The 23,493-nt window shown below is 42.3% G+C and overlaps 1 protein-coding gene across 1 annotated transcript in view; it reads right to left on the bottom strand.

Annotated features, from left to right (window-relative positions):
• The window catches only part of Mamld1 (mastermind like domain containing 1), a 60,063-nt gene that overhangs the window by 24,538 nt on the left and 12,032 nt on the right, over window positions 1-23,493 (bottom strand). Inside the window, 2 exon segments of the mRNA XM_059251236.1 lie at window positions 15,867-17,628; window positions 17,630-17,685. Of these exon segments, the coding sequence (XP_059107219.1) occupies window positions 15,867-17,628; window positions 17,630-17,685 (1,818 nt within the window).

The following is a 23,493-nucleotide window of genomic DNA, read 5'->3' as shown; positions in this document are numbered from 1 at the left end:
CTTCACGTGGTATAATTTGGTATGTTCCAGTTAGAAACCATGCGTTTTAAACCAGTACAAAATTCTAGAGTTCTAAATATCAAAACTGGAAGGGCTCACGGGGATTTTTGGTAGTGATATTGTGTCCCCCAATATATTGTGCACCCTACAGAACAGCCACTAGATAGACATAGAGGCCAGAAAATGGTGGCACACACACCTTTAATCCTATCACTTGGGAGGCTGAGATCCATCTGAATCTCTGTGAGTTCAAGGCCACACTGGAAACAGCCAGGCATGGTGACACACTCCTTTAATCCCAGGAAGTGATGGCAGGAAGCAGAAAGGTATATAAGGTGTGAGGACCAGGAACTAGTGGCTTTTAAGGTTTTAGGCTTTTAGCAGCAGTTCAGCTGAGATCAATTTGAATGAAGACTCAGAGGCTTCTAGTCTGAGGAAACGAGATCAGCTGAGAAGTTGGCAAGGTGAGGTTAGCTGTGGCTTGTTCTGTCTCTCTGATCTTTCAGAATTCACCCCAATTACTGGCACTGAGTATTTTTTTTATTAATAAGACCATTTAAGATTCGTGTTACAATTGTTCACCCTAGAGGTTTTCAAAGTAGAAGAGTTGGAGCAGATGCAGCAGCATCCCTTGGAAACCCATTGAAAATAAAAATTCCTAGGTCCCACATTGTCCTATGGAATCAGAAATTCTAGACGTGGGACCTAGTCACCTACATTTTAACAAAGTACTACAACCCCAAAGGAGATTGAACCTCAGAGAAGCAAGAGGCAACTGATCCTGATCAGCAGAGCTTCAGGGATTATGGTTCAGTGGACATTCAATGTTGATTTTCAATTTCACCTTTTAAAATCAGAAAATGGATGGGAATGTCGTCCTGTATGCTGTGAATGTGTGTTGCTCTGATTTGGTTGGTAAATAAAATGCTGATTGGCCAGTAGCCAGGCAGGAAGTATAGGCGGGAAAAGCAGAGAAGAGAATTCTGGGAAGAAGAAGGCTGAGTCAGGAGATGCCAGCCTGCCATCCAGGGAGCAGAATGTAATGGTACACAGGTAAAGCCACAGAACACATGGCAACATATAGATTAACAGAGATGGGCTGAGTTTAAATGTAAGAGCTAGTCAGGGGTAGGCTTGAGTTAATGGCCGAGCAGTGTGTTTACTTGGGTCTGAATGGCTGTTGACCAGGCAGGACATAGGAAAAACTTTCAGCTACAGAAAATTTTCCTTTTTTTATCCATATTCCTATTCTTTCTCTATTCAGATGACCTTGGAAATTAAGGGTCCTTGGAACACAAGGAGACACATACAGAACCAGTTCTGAGGATGGCACATCCCTAGGGTTTCTCAATTGGAGACTGAGCCCAAAGGGTAAATTGGATTTCCGTAGGGTTGAGCATTTGAGAAAGTGAGATCATGGCAAAAGGGAGTGAATGCATCAGGACAGTCACCAAGACTGACTGCAGCAGTGCATGGTGGCTGGTAGGTGGCCTATTCATCATCAAATATGTCTTCCTTCTCTAGATTCCTCCACCCATTCTCATTCAAGTAGTTTCACCCACTAGCTTCATGCCCAGAAAATATTTGGGAGGAACCTTATCCCACCTGAGATTCTAGAGGTGGGGCATTCAGTTTTGCTGACAGAAAGCTGCATAGTATGCATATTATCCTTTCTAGCCAATAGATCCCTGAAGTCCAGGGACATCTGAGAAAGAATTTCCCTTGCTCCTCTGACTAGAGACTAGAATGGGGTTCTTTGAACTGGGGGCAGGAGGAAGCTGGCAGCGCCTGGAATTGCAGACAGCTACAGTGTGCCCACAAGGGGGAGCTAGCTGTAGGAGGAGGGAAGGTCTAAAAGATAGTTACACATCTCTGGTGACAGGGTTAAGTTGATGATTTAGAGCAACTTGAAGCTACCCAACTGCTGCACTTTCCCTCATAGGAGTCAGTAAGATACATTTTAAATTAATTATTAATTACTTTTTGTCTAAGCCATAGTGAACTGGTTTGTCTGCTACCAGCAATTGAATATATTCTGATAGACCACCTAGCCTAGCTCCTCGGATTTCTGAGTTCATGAAGTCTGTTCTAAGCTACCAGCCTTGGGTTAAAAAACCATGTATGTCTCCTATCCAAGTGCCCAAAAGGCCAGACCCTACTTAGCTTCCAAGATCAGATGAGACAAGGAACATTCAGGATAGTATGGCTGTATACAAGACTACCTTATTTCTAATGATGAAGACCAAGGCCTGTATAGCCTTGCTCAGCCTGGAGTCATGTTTCCTTATTCCTTAGGCCAGCTCTCTTAAAGAAAAATGTAACACACCTGCAATGTCCAGCACGCAAACAAAACATACCCAAGTGTAGATCAAATATCACCATTTTGGGCTCTTCATTCAGATGACTAGTTCAGTACTCAAACTCTTAAATTTGCATTAGTAGAATGTGATACATATTTGAAAAGCAACAGTATAGTAAAACATTAAGAGTCTGGATCGTATTCAATTCTGATGCAAATTTCAATATGTATACTTTGTGGGTTTTTGTGAAGAAAATAATTGATCGAAACTGGAATTTATCTATAGAAAACAGGCAGTGTTACCTCCTAAGAGCAATTATTGGAACCAAGTTCCTGAATTTTAAAATCCTTTGAAAAGTCCAATAACATACCAAAAAGTCAAGATTTTATTTCAGAGAAGATAGTGGAACAAAAGCCTATAGAAGGTCTTACTGAGTAGTCTGCTGATGACTCTAGAGCAATCACAAAGGTTCATTCCCTTTCTCTGTTCCTTTGTCCAACATTGCATCATCACTTTAACTACTTGGAGAATAGAGAATAGATACAAATAAAATAAAGAGAGAGAAATGCTTATCAGTCTCTCTCTCTCTCTCTCTCTCTCTCTCTCTCTCTCTCTCTCTCTCTCTCTCTGTATAGTGGGGTGTTATGGGCTGGAATTGGCAAAGACAATGGGCAGGGCAGATGGAGGATGTGGTTGCTACCCATCTAGTGAGTTTCAGGAGGGTGGGAACAAAACAGATCAATGGGAAAGAATAGGGGGAGTCTCCTATTCTCTTCTCCACTGCACCAAATACACCGGGAATGTTTTGTTTGGTCTAGGCCAGTGGTTTTGAATCTTCCTCATGCTGCAACCCTTTAATACAGTTCCTCATGTTGTAGTGACCCCCAACCATAAAATTATTTTCATTGCTACCTCATAACTGCAATTTTACTACTGCTATGAATTGTATTGTGAATATCTGATACACAGGATATGTAATATGCAACCCCTCTGAAGGGTTGTTCAACCCACAAAGATGTCATAATGCACAGGTTGAGAACCACTGATCTGGTCAATTTGTACCCACTCAGAAGATCTTCCCTTAGTGCCCTGTACTTAGGTCAGAGTCAATCAGTGGAAAGAATTCATGGTGGAGACAGTTGAAACATCTCAGTTGTCTTCAAATCTTTGAGAAGCTCTGAAGCCTCAGGGAGGACATATGGAACTAGAATCTTACTCAGCTGATCAACTTCAAGATATTGTAATTTGTCTTAAATTATTCATGGAGGAAGAACCTCAAGTCTATAGTAAATAGCAACCTATCTAGGTCTAATGAGTCACAAGTCAATTTATGGCTTGGAGCAGGATCTTCGTGGAAACTTGTAAATTCCTGAGGTCTTGCCACCACTTAAAATTTTACTAACATAGTTTTATTAATATTTGAGCCCTTGTTTATAATCTGATCATATCTAGTGTGGCATAATTCCTGAACTGGGGAAGCAGTTGGAGAAAGAGCTTGGTAGAACAGATTTGTGTGACTCTGGACCGCCATGAATTCAAAGAGAATGTCTATGGTTAAACCATTGCCAGAGACTGCTCTTTTAACTCCATTTGACTTCTTTGATTTGTATTGTTCTAAATATGGCAATTAATAGAGAACTAAAGGAATTCAGGCCCCTTATTGAGGATGGGGATGAAGAAAGGTAAATCCTTGTGATATAATTGGCCTAAAGAATATGTTTCCAAATTAAAAATTAATAAAGCAAATGAAAGCAATTAGCAATGTAGTTGTCAAATGACCAAAATAAATGAAAACAAAAATCCAGAGACAAAATTTCCACAAGAAATCAGTCTACTCAGAAAGTAATAAAAATAAATGTTTCATTATTTTAAATTCTATGGTATGAGTTTGCTATTGTTTGAATGCTGAATGCTGAGGGCCCTGTGGTAGCAGCCTGATCACCTGATCATAGCATGTGGTGCTATGGCAGAGGTGGTGGAGCTGTTAGGAGGTAAGGCCTAGGGGAAGGAAGTTAGATCATTGGGAGTGTGTCCTTGACTCCCAATATCACTGTTTCTTTGTGTTTCTTTGCTTCCTAGCTGCTATGAACTGATGAGGTTTGGTTAAATATGTGTCTTCAACCATATTGTTCTGCTTTGCCTATGGACTGAGAAGTGTGAGTCAAAAGAAATCCTTTCTTCTTAAAAAGTAACAGAAATCTGACCAACACAAAGCTTATCCAAGTAGAATCAAGCCAGTATCATTCTTTTGTGGTGTGTGGGGTGGAGGGTATAGGTAGCCATACCCAAGCTGATCTTTAATTTGTGATCCTCTTGCCTCAGTCTCCCAAATACTAGGATTACATATGCCCCCATGATCAGAATAGCTAAGTGTTCTTACTAATTTGCATTTTAAGCCTAAGAAGAAAGAACATGTGCCAAGTAGTATTTAAATCATACTCACCTGATCCTGTGCTAGTCAGAACCAAATAACAGCTATGGACACACTGTGTAAGTAGAGACCACTGACACACAACTCACAAGACTGCAATTGACTGATTTATACCAGGAGGCTCAGTGCCACCTTTGAGTGGTATGAATAAATCTTAATTGAAAAAAAAAACAATTATATAAGTGGCTTGAATTCCTAAGCTAGATGTCTTTTGGGCTTTTCTTATCATATGTGACTGTCATTGTGGTATGCGAAATGGCTACCAGAAGTCTTATAAACTTCATTAACAACAGTGATAGCAACAATAGAATACCCTGTACAAAGGACCACTGGAAGCATGACACTGTATTTGTTGGAAGTTGAAGAGATACACATATTCAGAGATTACACAAATGCTGTAGAAGCACAAGAAACACAACTAGATCACAAAGATGCATTGCAGTCAGTGTACTTACACAAGGTGGCAGAGATGTTTCCTCTACCCAACGTGAAAACAGCTGAGTTCATCAAAGCTTCTAAGTCTTGGAGACTAAGAGCTTCTATCAACAATTATCCCAAACCAACCATCCAAATAGTCTCAAGAACTTAACATTTTGTGAAGGCTAGCAGATGCACTTCAGTCACTGGTTCATTCCCTCCTCCTTACATTCTTACACTTATTTAAAGGGTCACATTTTTTTGCTCACATTCAAAGCTAGGTAAGATATTTTCCTGTGGCTGAGGGGTAGTATTGAGTGGGGCCACAGATAAGACACAAATAACTCTAAAAAGTGGAAATCACCAAACCTCCAAGCAGTCAAAACTAAAGGTTTGTGTGCATAACAACCAGACGTGCCAACTTCCTACAAGTTATTTGAACTGAACATTTATCAGAGGCTCTTGTTTCTTACTTCACGTGCCAGTGGCCAGGCACTGGAACCTGTTCTCATTGTAGTTGAGATCCCTAACCTTTGCCAGAACTCTATTTCAAAGCCCTGAACTTGCTCATAGAAAGTCAATCCTGGAAGAAAAGTCATCACCATTTTCTATTGGCTCCTGAATTATCTAGAAAACTGCTGGCCTTTCTGGTGTTTCCAGACTTGTGGGTACCCAGAGAGCAAATGAAGCATATAGGGCTTCTCATCCTATTCAAAATCATTGATGATGCCTTTTCCTATTTAAGTCATTTCTTCGCACCTCCCATGTTGTCATTTCTATAAAATTTACAGAGAGTACCAGTCATATTGTTTAATTTGCCAAGAAATATATTGCTATGCACTGGCCATGTGCAGTAACTCAATTTCGTGTGATTAAATTACATGTGCTCACTACAACACGATTTGTACTGTGATAAGTAGACATCCATTCACTTCTGCTCCTAAGCAGGAAAATCGACAGCCAGCTTGATGTTATTTTGATACTGCACATTAATAATTGTGGTGGTATTGTGTTCCCCAAAATATTGTGTACCCTAATAAACTTATCTGGGGTCAGAGACAGAACAGCCACTAGATACAAAGGCTAGAAAATGGCGGCACTCACACCTTTAATCCTAGCTTTTCAGAGGCAGAAATCCCTCTGGATCTCTGTGAGTTCATGGCTACACTGGAAACAGCCAGGCATGGTGACACACACCTTTAATCCCAGGGAGTGGTGGTGGGAAGCAGAAAGGTATATAAGGTGTGAGGACCAGAAACTAGAAGCATTTGGCTGGTTAAGCTTTTAGGTTTTGAGCAGCAGTTCAGCTGAGAGCCATTGGGTTGAGGACACAGAAGCTTCCAGTCTGAGGAAACAGGATCAGCTGAAAAGTTGGCCAGGTGAGGTTAGCTGTGGCTTGTTCTGTCTCTCTGACCTTCCAGCATCCACCCCAATAACTGGTCTCAGGCTTGATTTTATTAATAAGAACTTTTAATATTCCTGCAACAAATAATATTGGAAAAGGTTGCTTTTGATTAGTGAAGGATTAACAAGTGTTTTAAAACCGCAAAGTATTTCCTTTTCAATTTTGCTGTTTTGAGACACAGCTATGTGTCACTTAATCATAGAGACACAGAAATGTGTTGCTAGGTGATTTCATCATTGTGGAACAACACTGAGTGTACTTATACAAATCTACATGATATATGCAGGTCAATTACTCTACTGCGGCATTGTGATGCAATCAAGAGACTCAGTAAACAAGAGATGAGCAACTGCCAGCATAACATGGCAATTGCTCTACTGTAAACTTCTTGTTTATAAGTTGTAAGAGCATACTCAAACACGAAAGTATAGGAAATATAAAAAAAACTAGCAATATAACCATTTCTTCTCACTATAAACATGATGTATTGAGTACACAACTGTACATATTCTTTTATTGGACTGCCAGTGAAGTTGGTTTGATCACCCCAGCATCACCACAATAATGTAATGCCTTCTGACATAAATGGCTATGACATCAGCAGATGATAGGAATTTCTCAGCTCCACTATAATCTTAGAGAAACACTCTTATACATTCAGTCTGTGTGGTCAGAAATATTGTTTTGTGCTATACAACCATATGTGATATAACATCAACTATCTCAACCTTTTAAATTGTACAGCCCTGTGGCATGGAGTTCTTCCACCAGTATGTTGTAACTGTCATCATTGTCCATCTGCAGAAGCTTCTCCTCTTTGCAAGTGAAACCCTATGCCTTCCATCTTTGTGAGTCTCTAATCTGCATGTTTTCCAATCTAACATGCAACTCCACTGCTTCAACCAACTGCTAAACAGGAGCCTTATTGTCTACTTGCTATCTTAGGAGCTGCTATCCATGTTGGATTCAGGAGTCAGCAATGCATCAGAACAAGACTAATATGAGGAATTCCCTCATATTCCAAAGTCTGTGAATGCTCAAGTCCTTTGAATAAAATGGTAGTATTTCCATAGATTCTATATACATCCTCTTATACTTTAAATCATCTCTAGATTACTTTAATATGAAATACAATGCAAATTGTTGTGGAATATTTGTTTACACTGTGAAGATGTGTCTTTTCCAAGTCACCTTCTGATTGGTTTAATAAAGAGCTGAATGGCCAGTAGCTAGGCAGGAAGAGGTTAGGCAGGATTTCTGGGAATAGAGAGGACCCTGGGAAGAAGGGAAAGATGCCAGGAGACATAGAAACAGGAGGTGCAAGATAAAAGAGAGGTAATATCACATGATAGAACATAGATGGGTTAATTTAATAAATTAATTTATGGTTAATAAATGGGTTAATTTAAGTTATAAGAGGTATGCTGTGGGATGGTCTGTATGTCAAGTGTGTTGCTGATTGGTCAGTAAATAAATCACTGATTGGCCATTGGCTAGGCAGGAAGTATAGGCGGGACAAGGAGAAGAATTCTGGGAAGTGGAAGGCTGAGAGGGAGACACTGCCAGCCGCCACCATGACAAGCCGCATGTGAAGATCCTGGTAAGCCACGAGCCATGTGGCAAGGTATAGATTTATAGAAATGGATTAATTTAAGCTGTAAGAACAGTTAGCAAGAAGCCTGCCATGGCCATACAGTTTGTAACCAATATAAGTCTCTGTGTTTACTTGGTTGGGTCTGAGTGGCTGTGGGACTGGTGGGTGACAAAGATTTGTCCTGACTGTGGGCCAGGCAGGAAAACTCTAGCTACAGAGGTAGTTAGAAACAGGCCTAAGCTATAGGTCAAGCTTTCATAATTAATAATAAGTATCCATGCCATTATTTGTGAGCTGGCAGCCCAAAGGAAACTCCAATTACAGCAAATAATCATGATATATTGTTTAGGAAGTAATGACAAGAAAAATGTATGTGTTCAGAACACACGGATTTTTTTTCCCCAAACACTTTTGATCCATCATTGGTTTAACTTGAGAATTTGGAGCCTGCATGTATTCAGGGCTTACTTTAGTCTATCCTACTGCTCCCTTCAAGCTCAAAAACACCCAGGTCAGAGTAGTAGGAGCTTTTTAAAAGCAGATCGAAGTTATGGGCTCTGCCAACCTCTATGAGATATAGTCTAAAGTTACAATAGATTCAGGCAAGGTTTCCGTGTGCCTGTGATTTATGATCCTGGTGGATATAAAAGGGGGAAGCTTTAGGGTGGAGCATCATTACCAATACTCAGAAACACAAAAAGAAACTGGGAAAAATGATTCTTGGTAACCTTAGTGCTAAGTTTTTGAGCATAGTTGTTATATTTCCTGTCAATCCAGAGTGGTTAAAACACAGCTGCTCAACACTGAGGTGTCAGTGATCAATCTCTCCAAATATAATGTCACAGTGTGCCTAACATTTATCCTCTTACAGTAGCCTCCCAAAATACCTGCCCCAAACTAAATAGATTTGTAGCTCAGTTTGGTCTTGTTAGATATAAAATATGAATGCTCACTCAGAAAAAACATGTTCATGTCTTGTAGAGAAGATGCTTACAGGTCAAGCCTGGGCTCCAACCAGTGGCTCTTTGAATTCTGACATGTGTCCCCTTCCCCACACCACTTCCTTCATCTGGACAATCTAGGCCCTTCCTTAGTTATCAGTTGATTTATCTTAGGCAGCCAAAAGCTTGCTCCCGAAGGCTTCTGTTTTTGCACTTCACCAGAACTAACCTTTGAAATGAAATCTATGCTACCCATCACCAGAATTAGTAAAAGAGAAAATGTAAAGAAACTTGCCTGTGAACATGTCAGGAAATGCTACCCTCCCCACTGAATGAGGGAAAAAAATAGCAGCAAAGCAAGTGGAAGGACTTAAAAGCCCAAGGTGACAGGCCCTTCTTCCACAAGTGGTGCATCTGATTTGATCAGAGGGGTCATTTCATTCAGCAAGTTAAAGGTCACTGCAAAAATGTTAGTGAGTGATTCTAAGAACAGGAAAAGATTAAGTTTCCATCTCTTCTGACTGCAGTCTAAAATGGGCTGATGTAGCTTTCATTGCAGAAGGAATTCTCTGAACCTCACTGATCATTTTTGTTTTCAATGGGAGGCCGTAGTTTGAATGCAGATAATTTAAGCTGAACTGTTGAGGGGCAATAATTAGAGCTCATGCACTACTAAACATGAAGTCCAAAGCAAAAGAAGTCTTGAGGCTCTACAGATACTCTATTTAAAGGCTCTGGGGTATGAGTAAGTGGTGAAGGAGAGAGATGGACAAGGAGAGACAATGAGCATGCTGTACTTAATCCCTATGGGTCCTGGCCAAGCCTAGAGATGGGCGTGGGTGGTTCTGACCTTTACTTTCCCCTTTGTGTACATACCCTCAGACCTATTTGGCCAGTTGAGGACCTGGTTTCCAAGTGACATGTGGCCCCATCAAGCTGCTGTCATCATATCCTTAGACCCTCTTCCTGCCCACCTCAAGTCATTCTGGAGTCACATTTTTTATTCAGTATCGACATGGCTGCCAGTACCTCAGCTCTCTGTGCTTAGAAGAAAATGACTTGGCTTTGAGTCAAACCCTTTGGCCCTGTTGGGAATCCCAGGGCCAAGGTCCTTGCTCTGTGCATTCCCCTTTAGGTCTTGGCCCATGGGTGGATTGAGGAGGAATCTGCCCTTGCACATATTGCAGACCCAGTGTCTCAGGGAGGGCAGATAATACTGCCTTCATAGTTGCTAGGAAGCTACAGCTTCCTAAGCTAAGGGGATATGTGACTTCTTGTTGAATATATAAAACAGACTTAGCCCAGTAAAGGATTAATTCAGTCTTCTCCTGAGCAAACTGGAGTCCCCTTTCTCCTGCTCAAAATTTTTCAAAATATCATATGCTTCTTGGTATATTTCACTGCAGTTGCCCTCTTCTGTCTGTGCCTCGCAGCCTGCCTCAAGGATCAGATTCCAGAATTTTCTGTTCTTAGTCCAACTGGCTGCCATCCACATCCCTCCTCCTCATGCAGTCACAGTCCTAGCCATGCAGATCTGCATGGGGCAGCAAAGCACGGGTGCAGAAGGCACTGTGGCTGGAGGTTGCCTCTTGCTACCCACATACTTGCATACTCCCATCTCCTGAACAGACTTGTTTTCCTCTTTGGGAGTAATGTGAGTTCCATTCTCCAGTGACTGATGGCAAAATTGAACTAAGTCCTAACCCTGATTGACAATTTGGGTCTCACCAAATTAAAAAGCTTCTGCGCAGCATAAAAAATAATTAGCAGAGTGAAGAGACAGACTGAAGAATGGCATGGGATTAACATGCAAAATATGTAAACAGGTTAAAAAAAAACTAAACAGAAAGAGCAAATAATCTAATCTATAATAGCCAAAGGAACTGAACAGTTTTCAAATGAAATACAAATAGACAATGAATACATGAAAAGATGTTCAATCTCTTTAGCCATCAGGGAAATGCAAATTAAAACTACATTAAGATTCCATCTTATTCCTAGTCAGAATGGCAGTCATCAAGAAAACGAAAAAACAATAAATGCTAGCAAAGATGGGAGGATGGATGTACCCTTAAACTCTGTTGGTGGGATTGCAAATTAGTGTAGCCACTATGGAAATCATGATAGTTCCTCAATAAATTAAAAGTAGATCTTCCAGGCTGATGAAGCACTTGCTTAACATGTGTGAGCCCCTGGGTTCAATCGCTAGTAACACAGAAACATTAGTAAAAACCAGAACTTCTTTGTGATTTTGCCATATCATTTCTGGGTTTATACTCTGAAGTATTAAAGTGAATATACAACAGAGATACTTATATACCCATATTTATCACGACACTATTCACAGTAACCAAGATATGGAATTAGCTTAGGTGCCCAATAACATATGAATGAATAAACAAAAGGGGTCATATGTGCACAGTGGAATATTATTCAGCTATGAGGAAGAATGAAATAACTCCATTTTCCAGAAAACAGATGTAACTGGTCATGTTAAGTGGTATACGAAAGACTCAGAAATACAAACATTACAATGTTTCTTTGCTCATAAGCAGAATCTAAAAAAAAGGTCATGGAAGTATAAGAATTATTAGGGAACAGGAATGGATTGGTGGTATTTGCAGGTGGGCTAAGATAAGATTATGGAGGTGAATAGGATCAAAATATGTGCAAGTAGGAACATGTCATAATGGCATCTATTATTTTGTAGAATTAATATGTAGTAAGAACAAGATGGGACAAATTAAGGTTGTCTGTCAGGGGAATCTCTCTCTAATAATTTTGTGTCCCTGTCTTTTACTGTAATTTGAAGTCAAAGTGGCTCTAAAGGACAACTTTACATTGTGAGTTTGGAGCCAGTTTTTATTTGGTGGCAAAATTTGACCTGGACTCAGTTAAATTTTCATATTTCTCCACTGGAGGGGGTTGTAGCATTTTTGGTATTACTGCCATATTGCATTTCTCAAGTTCCAAGTGTTCACCATTAGAGTCTCCCTTGCCCACAGGGGTTTCAGATCTCAGGCCACAGCCCATACTGGTCCTGTCTGAGTATACTCAGGTCCTGAGCAACCTATCTCTCTTTCCTTCTTCAGTTCTCTATGGGATGGGTGCTGATTCTTTCTGTATTTTTAGTTGAAACTCTGAGGGTTTAGGGAAATTTGCTTCTGGCTTTGGCTCACTCAATGTCAACAACTGCTTTGGATTGGAACCTCAGCTCTGTGTACATCCAGTGCTCTTGCTTGACTTGTCACACTGAACTAACAGATGGCATTTGCCTTGTAGCTTAGGTGGAAGAGATGGTCTATATAAATAGAATCATTCATTCCACTGGTAAAGTAAAATCTCTCAAGTTGAGAAACACAGAAAAATGAGCCTGATTGATAGACAGTTAGAGTGGGCATTACTGCTTTCTTAACTGTTTGTTTCTAATCTTACATTAGAAGAAAACATTCCTTTCAAAAACTGAGCTCCAGATTCACACACATCTTCTGTCTTACCACAGTAACCATGATAGAGGGGAAGGGCCACCAAGCTAACAAAGGACATGTCATCAGGTGACCATTGCTTCTACAGACAGCCTGACTGCTGCTAAGGTGAGAATCATGCACTTCCTGCCTTTAGGGCTTCCATATGTTCTTACACCAGGATACCAAATTTTGCTTCAAACACTAAACTCTTTCTTTCTTGTTTCCTCAGGAAGAGTGACCAAGCTGTTTCAAGGCCTTACAGTTGTGGGAGAGAGGCCATGAAAAGGGGAGCTGTTGATACATTTTTGCCTAGAAGAATGCTATTTGAACAGAGTACTGGGGAGGGCATAAGAGTGCTCAGGAATTTGGAATGGGGTGCTTACAAAGTGAATATGACCCTTTGCCATTTCCATTGAGTCTAGAATGAGAAAACTCCACAAGGTGCACAAGCCCCGTAATTCCTGGCAACATCATGGTAAAGACAGAGTTGGAGAAGAACTGCTCATAGTCTGTCCTGACCTAGATGTTGACTTGGAGACAATGTCTTCAAACCCCAGAGGACAGATTTAAGGGCTCAAGTACAACAGACAGACAGTAATATAAACTCCTTTTTGCTTGACTTTATTCAAAGAGCTTTAGATGTTTTGTCTCATTTCATCCTCAGTCAACTACTATTTCCCCATTTTGTGGATGAAGAAATGGGTGAGAAGGGAAGATAGGAACAGAACATTCTGGAGGCGGTGCCTCATTCATGGGAAGATGAGCACAGGTTCTGTAGCCAGATGCTTTGCTATCTGATTTGCTGTGTGACTGTGGGCCACTCTGGTCACTTCTCTGTGTTTTGTTCTCAACACTGACTGGAATGATAAAATCCTCTACCTCTGAGGATTAAGAGAAGAGACAGGTGAGTGAAGAATTCCATGCCTGGCCCTATGGGTCTATACCTTGCTGGGAAGATAGCTCATAGTAGAATGCTGCTGGAAGCCTAGTCTCTCTGTGAGGGATCTCTGGAGCTTTTCTGTACTTCTAATCCTTGGAGGGCATGGTTGCTTGGTCTTTCTCTTAAACACTTTCTCCAATCCCACCTTGGTGACCAGCTAGGCATAGTTCAATCATTAAGCATTCCCCCCCCCCCAAGCCATCTGAGCTGGCTCCTTGCAAACACAGTCAGACTACAAACATATCCCATTGCAGATAAGAACAAAACAAAGTGGCTCACAAGGTTAGATGGTGGCCCATGTCCATGAGTGCTAGTGAGAGAGTTCCACTGCTGATGCTGGTGCTCCAGCCAGAGAGCCGCAGTAGTCCACGCACAGCGATGGCAACAGCCCTATAATGACATCAAACCACAGTGCTCCTGAGCTACAGATAAGGGCTCAAGCCCCCAGGTGGTTGCCCTGTCCTGCTTGCTATGTCTGTCTTCATGCCACTCAACCTAGCTACCAGCCACCCCTTTGGAAGTTCTCTCTACTTCATGTACCCATCAGATAGCCAATTCCATGTTATCAAGCACTGTGCTTGGTTGGGCTCCATAATATTTGGGTGAAGTCTCTTTCTAGGAAGCTGTCATGTATGCCCTTGAAAATAGGGTCACTTCCTGACAGGCACATCTTTTCACAAGCAATCTATAAACATTATCTCTTTGACTTCTCTCCAGAACAGAGAGGCCCAGCAGAAAGTAGAAGCACTGGGGACAGTCAATACTTCCTGAAAGGATGGAGTCTGAGCTTGAAGAAGCTGCAGAAGTTAGACATGAGAGAAATGAAAAGAAAGCTAGACATAAGAAACATCAGGGACAAAGGCTAAGAATTCTGAGCACTTCAAGGTTATAGAGTGAAGTGCAAGGCAGAACCTCAGAGGCTCTGTGTCTGAAGAAGTATGTGGAGTCATGTTATGGCCCTCTGGGAACTTCTGAACAAGTGGAAAATACCATCAGGACAGCATTCTAGCAAGGTACTAGAGTTAAATGATGATTTATTGGGGGCATTGGTTAAGGGTCGACTGTATCAGCTCATATGAAGAACCAATGAATGGAAAGATGCATCCTGATTGACAGTATTCTATAGGAAGACTTTGAGCCCTGCTTCCTGGTAGCCATAGCTTCATGCAATATCCCGTGGCTGATATCTGATGATGATACCATAGACTGTATCTTAAAGACCCTGGTTTCTAGCCATCTGTCACTCCTCCCCATCCCTAGCTCCATCTCTACATCTAGCTGGCATGTCTTTCTCATCCACTTGGATGAAGCCAGCTGCCATATTGTGTGATGCTTGCTAAAGAAGACTGGCCAATAAACAGTTCCTGAGGTCCCTGTGAAAAGCTGCTTCCTATCAACAATGCCATGAGTGAGTGTGAAAGAAGCTCCTTCCCCATGGAATTTGGAGATGACAGTGACTTTCTGAGAGATTCTGGGCCTAAAGAACCAGCTAAGCCACAATGCCTGACCTGCAGAGCCTGTGAGCCAATATATGCATGAGTTTTGGAGTTGACACTTTGGGGTAACTTTTTACACAGTAATAGATAATTAATACAGGCAAGGATCAGAGCAAAGAAAAGTGGGAACAATGATAGATACCACCAAGGAGAACCAATTGCATTTAATGTTTCAAAAGACTGTAGGCAAAGAGGGAATGTAAGAAAAAAGTAATCTCAAGAAGAGAGATTTTGGGGCAAGATGTTCTGGCTTTAAGCTCCTGCTCTGGCCCTTGCTAACTGTGTGACTCTGGGCAAGTCATCGCAACTTTATGAGCCTCAGTTTCTACCTTTGTAGAATGGAGATGACAACAGTCACTACTTTAGAGGTGTCTGTCTTATACCAGCCTCAGTATCCAGCACAGTGATGAAAGACACACTGAGAGTGCTCAGCAGAAGATTGCTGGGGCATTTCTAGAAGGTTCAGTGATCAGTTTAATATCAGCACAGACAAGACCCAAGTGCTTCAGTGTGATTGCCTTGCATTCTTCAAAGCATTTGTGTGTCCAGGCATGTGACTCAGTCCAAGGGAAACAGTCCATCTATAGATGTCTGACTTGTCCTATCTGACTCCTTCCCCTGGGCACAGATTATGGATGCAGCTTTCCTCCCAGGAGAGTTAAGAGAACTGATCAGGCCCTGGAACCATAATTTTGGCCTCATAAACACTATACTTAACTACGCACAATTATCTGACTTATATAGGCTTTTCCAGGGTCAAGTTTGACCTCAGTGAGGATAATAGCTTGGATTTGCCTGCCAATGCCAGGTTTGCATAACATATCACATAGTTCTTATTTCCCAGAGGAGCACCACTAGATAGGAGGTGGCCTTACCTGTCCAGGCAGAGCAGACATGGAATCAGAGGTCACCATGCGCTGGAAGCGCTGGGGTTGCTGCATTATCTGCTGCAGGAGGAATGTAGACTGGTCAGATTGCTGCTGCTGTTGCTGCTGCTGCTGCTGCAGCTGCAAGGTGGCAGTGGCAGTAGAAGAGGCAGTGGCAGAAGGAACATGTGCTGGTGTTGCCTGAGGCAGGTAGTGGAGCAGCGATGGCTGCCTGGAGGAAACAGGCATGGAGGTTATCTTCTGGGTGCTTGGTTCAGAAACAAAATGTGACAAGGGCTTGGTGTTGTTGAAGGTAAAGGGCTCAGGTGCTTCTGGACTGGAACTTGCCAGGCCCTGCTGCATGATCATGCTCAGGGTTTTGGGTTGCTGGCTGCTGGTCATAGGCTTAAAGATTGAATTTGCTTGCTGCTGCTGCTGCTGCTGCTGCTGCTGCTGCTGCTGCTGTTGCTGTTGTTGCTGCTGCTGTTGCTGCTGCTGCTGCTGTTGCTGCTGGCTTAGCAGATTGCTGGTGGGGGTGAGGCTCCTGATCAGAGAGTACTGTGGAGTGAAAGACTGCTGTGGCAAGCCGGGGCTGGAGAGATTCTCGGGGCGGTAGGGTGGGGATGGCCCTGGGGTGCTGGTAGGCAGAGCAGATATTAGGTGTCCCTGAGGGCTTTTGACAGTAGAGGACACCAGATTGGCAAGAATGGAGCTCTGGGGGCTGAATTGTGGCTGCTGACTGTGAGGCAGACCTGTGAGCTTCACTGGAGCATAGGGCAAGGTGGGCCCAAGGACAGCATTGCTGCTGGGGGCCATGCTGGAGAGTAAGGCATTGGGCGAGCTTTGCACAGCACTGCCAGACAAGCTATTGGATGACATGCAGGATGCTGTGAAGTTCTGTGGGCTGAAAGGTGGTGGTGGTGGCTGTGGTGGTGGTGGATGAGGCGATGGCACTGGGAGGTAAGGTGGGGACAGAACTGGAGGAGGCAGACTGGACCAGCTGCGGTTGGAACCTTGTTGTTTTGTAGCAGATCCCTGCTTGCTGGCTGCAAGAGCTTTCAGCTGGTGGGCATGATGCCACTGAGGCACAGATAATGGAGGCAAAGCGACAGGGAGCATGGTCTGGACCTGGTTTTTTACCTGAGCCTGTGCTGTTGAAGAACTGGGTGAGACTATCTGCTTACTGGTGGAAGGAATGGAATAGCTGATCCCTGTGGAGGAGGGCAAGATTGGTAGAGATGTGCCAGTGACTTGACTGCAGCTAGATGCATACTCCTTGCTGGATCCAAGGTTCTCCATATGTGCTATCTGAACTGGAGGCTTGGCAGGAGGGCCAAGAGGGGTCTGAGGGTGATGTAAAACCAGAGGTTCTTCTGGCTTGCTCCCCAGAATCTTCTCAAGGTCAAGATCATTTGAAGAAGGCTCTTGAATTTTAGTTAGTTCCTCCAGCAGATCTTGAAGCTCCTGGTCTACAGCTGGTATACTGCTGTTTTTCTCATAGTAAGGAACAGCATGCCCTTTCAGCTCCGTGTCTTCAGTTGATGACACCCCAAATGATGAGCCCATAGCACTGCTATTCACAGAATTATTGTCTAGAGGATTTTTCTCGAGGAGTAATGACTGGCCAGCCACTCCCAGATCTGCAGAGCTAGGATTCATGGTTAATGTGGGCATCTGCAGCTCTGTAGAAAGAGAAGTAGGGTGGGCACCTGGGCCCATAGAGAGGGTGACATCTTCAAGGCAAGGTCTCTTGATTTTATTAGGGTAGCCCATCAGCCATGCCTGCGAAGTGGAAGTTGTCTCCTTCCTGTCTTCTCTTACTGGTTCCCTGTATTTATGAGAGGAGAGAGAGAGAGAGAGAGAGAGAGAGAGAGAGAGAGAGAGAGAGAGAGAGAGAGAGAGAGAGAGAATGAGAGAGGGAAAATGAGAGAGAGAGAGAGAAAGAGAGAGAGAGAATGAGAGAGGGAGAATGAGAGAGAGAATATGAATTTAATGAAAGGTTTGACATATTAAAGTTAATGCTAGGAAGCCCACATATAAAACAGATCTCTCAGTTTAGAGTTACTCTTGTCAAAAATCATAAAATTATGGTCTATTTTTAGAAGGATGTATTTTGTTTTGTTTCTTTGTTTCTGTGTCTCATTTAAACAGTCCTGTTACATTTCAAATAAAGCAATATGTTGTCTGTATACTAAACAGGACTGAAAGTCACACAAAGGCTATTCTTTGTGCACCTAAAAGGGGAGTTCAGGGACTATACAGAAGTCACTAAATGAATTTGCTGCCAAAGGCAGGCACTCAAGAACAACCTAGAATTAGCTGAACGATTTCAATTCTTACCTATATACAGATAACCCAGTTCTGAAAAAGACAAACCATAAAATAAACATTGAACTTCTAGGTTGCCTCACTGTCTTGCTTAAATGAATCAGGGTGTGTTGATAAAACAGAAACCAACAGTGTCAGAGAAATGGAAATGCAAAGGAGCTGCCTAAGATATATGTTTAGGAGAAAGTTCATGATTTAGAACAGCCACTGTTGTCATTATTCCATTTAGTTTACACCCACATACTCTTTCCACATGCACACACATGCACTGCTTATATACATACAAAAATAACTTGGATGAACCAATAATCTTTTAGAGTGGTCACCTTTGAGGAAAAACTGGCAATTCTATTTCTATTCTCTGAATTTCTGTATTGTTTGTTTTTAATGAGAAAAACTTGCAATAAAAGAAAAGCTCAAGTATAAAGTTATTTAAATAAGGAATTCCTCTGTGCAGATGCATCCTTGGGTTGGGGAGATATCAAACAACAGGAAGAGGTCCCACTGTGGGATCGGCACCTTGGGAGAGCTGCCCATTATATATAAAAGCAGTCTTCAGGAGCAAAGCAACACTTTGTTTCCCTGTTTCAGATTCTTATCCATGATTCAGTCATGTTAATAACCATGAGTTTTCTTTCAGTAGGTAAAGAGAGAGGAGGTGGAGGCAGGCTTGTGAGAATAAGGATAGGATGCTGATTCTGGAAGCCCCTCATCTGCTAGCAGGCTAAAGTCATGGCTCTCATGGCCAAGTGAACATCAAAGTAAACCCCCTAGAGCTGTGTGCTTCAGGCCTTTCTGTACGTGAGAATCACTTAGAACTATCTAGATAGCCAGATCCTCCCATAAGAAATCAACTATCTTAGTTTAATCCAGGGTAGGGCCCAGGGAGTGGACAGAGGCAGCATGGCATATGTCCCTGGTCATCAGGTAGATATAGGGAGGTCTTACCCTTGCCATGTAAAGTCTCTGGGCCCATTTTATCATGTGAGAAATGATGAGAAAGAGCTCTCAGGTTCTGCTGCTGCTCTCTTGACTGGAACGGGCAGACTATATGCTAAATGTAGGGCCTCAAATGGTTGTGACATTCCTAATGCAGATCTATAAGAGTCCTGAAAATTCACTATCTTCCAATAGCAATGGCTACCTCTCAGGAATCAGGTAGGGCTTTCCTTGTATTGCCTATCCAGTGGGTCAAGGCCAAATGAAGGGTGAGAACCAATGACCACCTGGCTGCCTCTCAGTCTATTATCTTTAGCCATCCAGACAGTAGAACACTGCATCATCTTCATAGAAGGACCTAACTACTTTGAGTAAGAGGACTCACACATCCTTGACTTTTCTGAGATGCTCATGATTCAAACAAGGGCATTAGACCTGTTGCCAAATTCATTTGAGGACTGAATACTACAGGTTGGGCAAGACTGGTTGGGTAGAATAAAAGGCCTAGCCAGTCTTACATGCCCAGTTTCCAATCAAGGAGCCTCGTTGAGGTTCAGAAGCTGTTCAGGAAGCAGTTCACCAAGTGTTTGGTCCATAGAAAATACAGTAAATAAATAATAAATAGCAATTGAGTGAACCAATGGACAGATGAACCCAAATGCCTTGGCACATTGTGTACTTGGCAATTCTTTCAGTCACTTACAGAGCAGCCCACAAACAAGTCCCTCAAATTCCAAACTGGTATTTGGTTCCTTCAATATTCTGTCAAAAAAGCCAAAGAAATCTGATAGGCTTAAAATAGAAATGTCTAAAATGAATCAATAGGTGTTCTTGTAGTATAGACCTCCATAACTGTCCCTTTGCAGGGAACCCAGGTTAGCAACAGTTGGGTCCTACATTCTATTTCAAGGTAGCATGAAATACACAGCAGTTTTAACAATAGTGAAATCTATACACACAAGTAAGTAGGCAAGCAGATGGTAGGATTAGGTGGAAGGGAGGGGAAATGAAACTATAAGCCTGGAATTCTGGCCAAGTGGGTCTCTGAAATTCACTGTCAGGGCCCCTAGAGCTTTTCCTTAGTTGTTGGTCTGCCATGAAGCTGTTGGGAATAAGGTGTCAAGGATTGGGAAGGTAGACATTACTCCTGGACTCGAACAGTAACTTAAGTGAGAATCTGTGTGAGTCCATCAAGCACATCCATGCAAGTGGCCCCCACTCACTTCTGTCTGAGTATTCATTAACAAAACAGATCACAGGATACCTCCTTGGGGTGCCAAGGGGCATCTTATGCTGCTTAGATCTGATTCTTTAAGTCCACAGCCAGTAGCTGCTGGTGCTTGGCACAGTGAACACTGAGGAATATCTAATGAGGAGGGAGTCTCCCCTTGGCTGCCCTCAGGAATGTCTCCTGAGTACTTCCCAACTAACTAGGTTGCCATTTTGGTAGAGGGGCAGCCATAGGCTCTTCTGAAATTTTGCTTTTCAATAAGATCTACCTTTGGTAGAGGCTGTGCACCTCTGTGTTTGGGACTCAGTGTTAAGAGCTTTCAATATTTAATCAAGGGGCATTGAGGACAAGAAAAAACAGCTGTATTTCCTGGGGAGAGCTCTGCTTCAGTCTCATACCATCTGCTCTCACTGAACATTGGGAACGTTGAGATATGGCAACCCATTATTTTGTGTATGTCTAGGTGCACATGTGTGCATAATAGGACTGGGCTTATAGGAAAGGAGAAATTAAAGCAAATACCTGGATAAGTACAGATGCACATATAAATATCTATGTATATACTATCCATTTCTATTTTTAAGCATATATCATTTGCATGTTGGTTTGGAGCAAAATATTCCCATAAACTGAAGCTGAAGTTTCTGTGGGACAAAGAAGATTATCAGCTTTCCCAGACTTGCAAGACAAGCGGCTCTAGAGAATCATGGGTGGTTAGGATAGGGTGCTAATTGGCTTACAAGAAAGGACCACAATCTCTGTTACTAGATGGTTTAGAGCATGAATCTTGCCCTAGAGATAGGGATTTGTTAATGCCATTGCCTTGCCCTGCATCAGAAGAGACTGCATGCTCAGCACTAGATGCAAACATAGGCTCCTACTTCCAATCGAAGACAGGACATTTCCTTTTTTGGGGATGAGGGCCAGATGATTAGGCAGATGGTCTCAGAGTAGCAGTGGCTGGCCTTCATATACAGTCCAGGCCAATGCAGCAGGGAGATGTTGGTATACACTGATTCCATGTGTGATTCTGAAAAAACCCTCTCTAGCTGCTGTGGAGCCCTCCACTCTACACAATGCTTCAATGCATGACTCAGTTGAATGATATGAATTGTGTGGAGTCTTTTGACTATTCAACCTTTTACTACTGGGAACATGTGACTGAGATGCAGCCAGGCTGCATAGCCAAGGAACCAAGAAAATGTCCATTTGCTTCAGTATTTCAGAGAGACAACAAAACATGGGCATCAAAAGGTGAGGTAAAAATGGCTCTAACATGTACCTGGGCAGTGCTTACAAATGACAGAAGGCCCTTCATCTGTACAGTGACAGGAGTAGTGGAAGACACCCTTACGCAGTAATTCTTAGACACCTTGCAAGCCAGCCGAGTTCACACAAACCATAGCCTGGTAAGTTGTCAGATTCCATCATTGTGCTTAAACGTCTCTATGCTGCTCTGGGCTGTGACAGACTTTGTCTCCAGCTTTCCACACACACCCCCGGGACACCACTCATAGAATAGCCAGGTAGACTGGCCCTAACTTTATACCACAAATCCCTTCTGAGGCTTCCTATTTGACTGATGTAGGATGTAGGATGGGTGGTATCAGATCTCTCCCTTTTCCTTTCTCCTAGTCTACTCATGCCTTCTTCTCATGACTACAACCTTATTGGCTTAGTATCCTGATGCAGTGGTGGACCCTCAGGTAATGGTAGACACCATACTCGTATTGGTAATATAATTGGGAATGAGATAGTTGAGGAATTCCCTGGACTGAGACTTGTTGGTATGAGCAGCATTTTAAGGAGATTCCTAGTGTATTTCAGAGACTTGATACCTGTTAGAGTCAGGCTGAAAGAGTATAGATCCATTATCAGCGTGAGAGCCATTATAGAAATGTTAAGTGCCAGGTTGTCTTTAGTTAGTGTGTCTGTGGAGAAACCATGGATCATGCGGTGTAGCTCTAAAACTCTGGTTGTCACTAGGTGAACATGGAAGCACCAACTCTTCTTAAGCCATGATCTGGTAGTCCTCTGTGTGCTGGTACCCTAGTGACTATTAAATTATATTGCTTGTACACTAAAACCCCTTGAGTTCTATCTCCTCCAGGCCTCAAAGGATAATCCCAGCACCAGGTGCTCTTCCTCAGAGAACTCATTTGACTTGAGCTCGCTCTGTATGGAGCAAATTCCTTAGCTGGGCAGAGGCACAGCATGCTTACTGAATAAGCCCACTTTAGCTTCTAATGACCTGGAGAGATATTGAACCTAGTTAGATTTAGGTCCAGACTTGGGAACTCTAATACCATCAAAGCAGAGGCTTGGAGGGGACGCAAGGAACAATGGTCTGTCTAGAGGACTTTCCTTTTTCTTGTAAATTGTGGTAAAATTGACATAGTATGGAATTAAGTTTTTAAAAAGAGAGTCTCATAGGCTAGCTTGAAGCTAACTATGAGTCTAGGCTAGACTTGAAGTCATGATGATCCTCTTGCCTCAGCCTTCTGAGTGGTAGGATTATAATTCTGAGTCATCACATCTGGCTGAAATGAACATTTACTGAAGTGTACCCTTCTGTGGTGTTTAGTCCATTCAGGATGCTGTTCAACCATTACCATCATATAGTCCCTCAATTCTTCCCTTATCCTAGATGAAAACATTTGAACCATTAAGCTGGGTTTCTCCTGTCTTCGGGCTCTGTAACCACTCATTTTTCTGTCTCTCTAGGCTTAGCTATTTTTAATATTTCATAGAAATGGAACTATACAAAATGCAGCCTTTTGTATACAGTTACTGTCCCTGAGCATGTTTTCTAGGTCCATCCATGTTGTGGCATCCATCAATACTTATTTTTTTTTCATGGGTGAACAATATGTCATTGGATAAGTAAAGTACATTTTTTCTATTCATTTATTGAATGATGGATATTTGTGTTGTTGGCATATTTTAATTTTTCCTTATTCCTGAGAATTCCATACATGTATGCAATGAAACATCACATCTACCCTCTCAGTTCCACTTCCAACTCCCCACATATCCTCTACAAGTCTTCATTCTAACTTCATGTCATTTAAAAAAATAATTCACTAAGTCCAGTTAATGTTGCCTATATGTGCATAGTTATGGGGCTATCCCCAGGAT

The sequence above is a fragment of the Peromyscus eremicus genome, chromosome X (assembly GCF_949786415.1).
Source record: "Peromyscus eremicus chromosome X, PerEre_H2_v1, whole genome shotgun sequence".
NCBI classification, from domain to species: domain Eukaryota; kingdom Metazoa; phylum Chordata; class Mammalia; order Rodentia; family Cricetidae; genus Peromyscus; species Peromyscus eremicus.
Note: the sequence above shows the minus strand (reverse complement) of the source record. Positions and strands in the feature narration are given on the sequence as shown.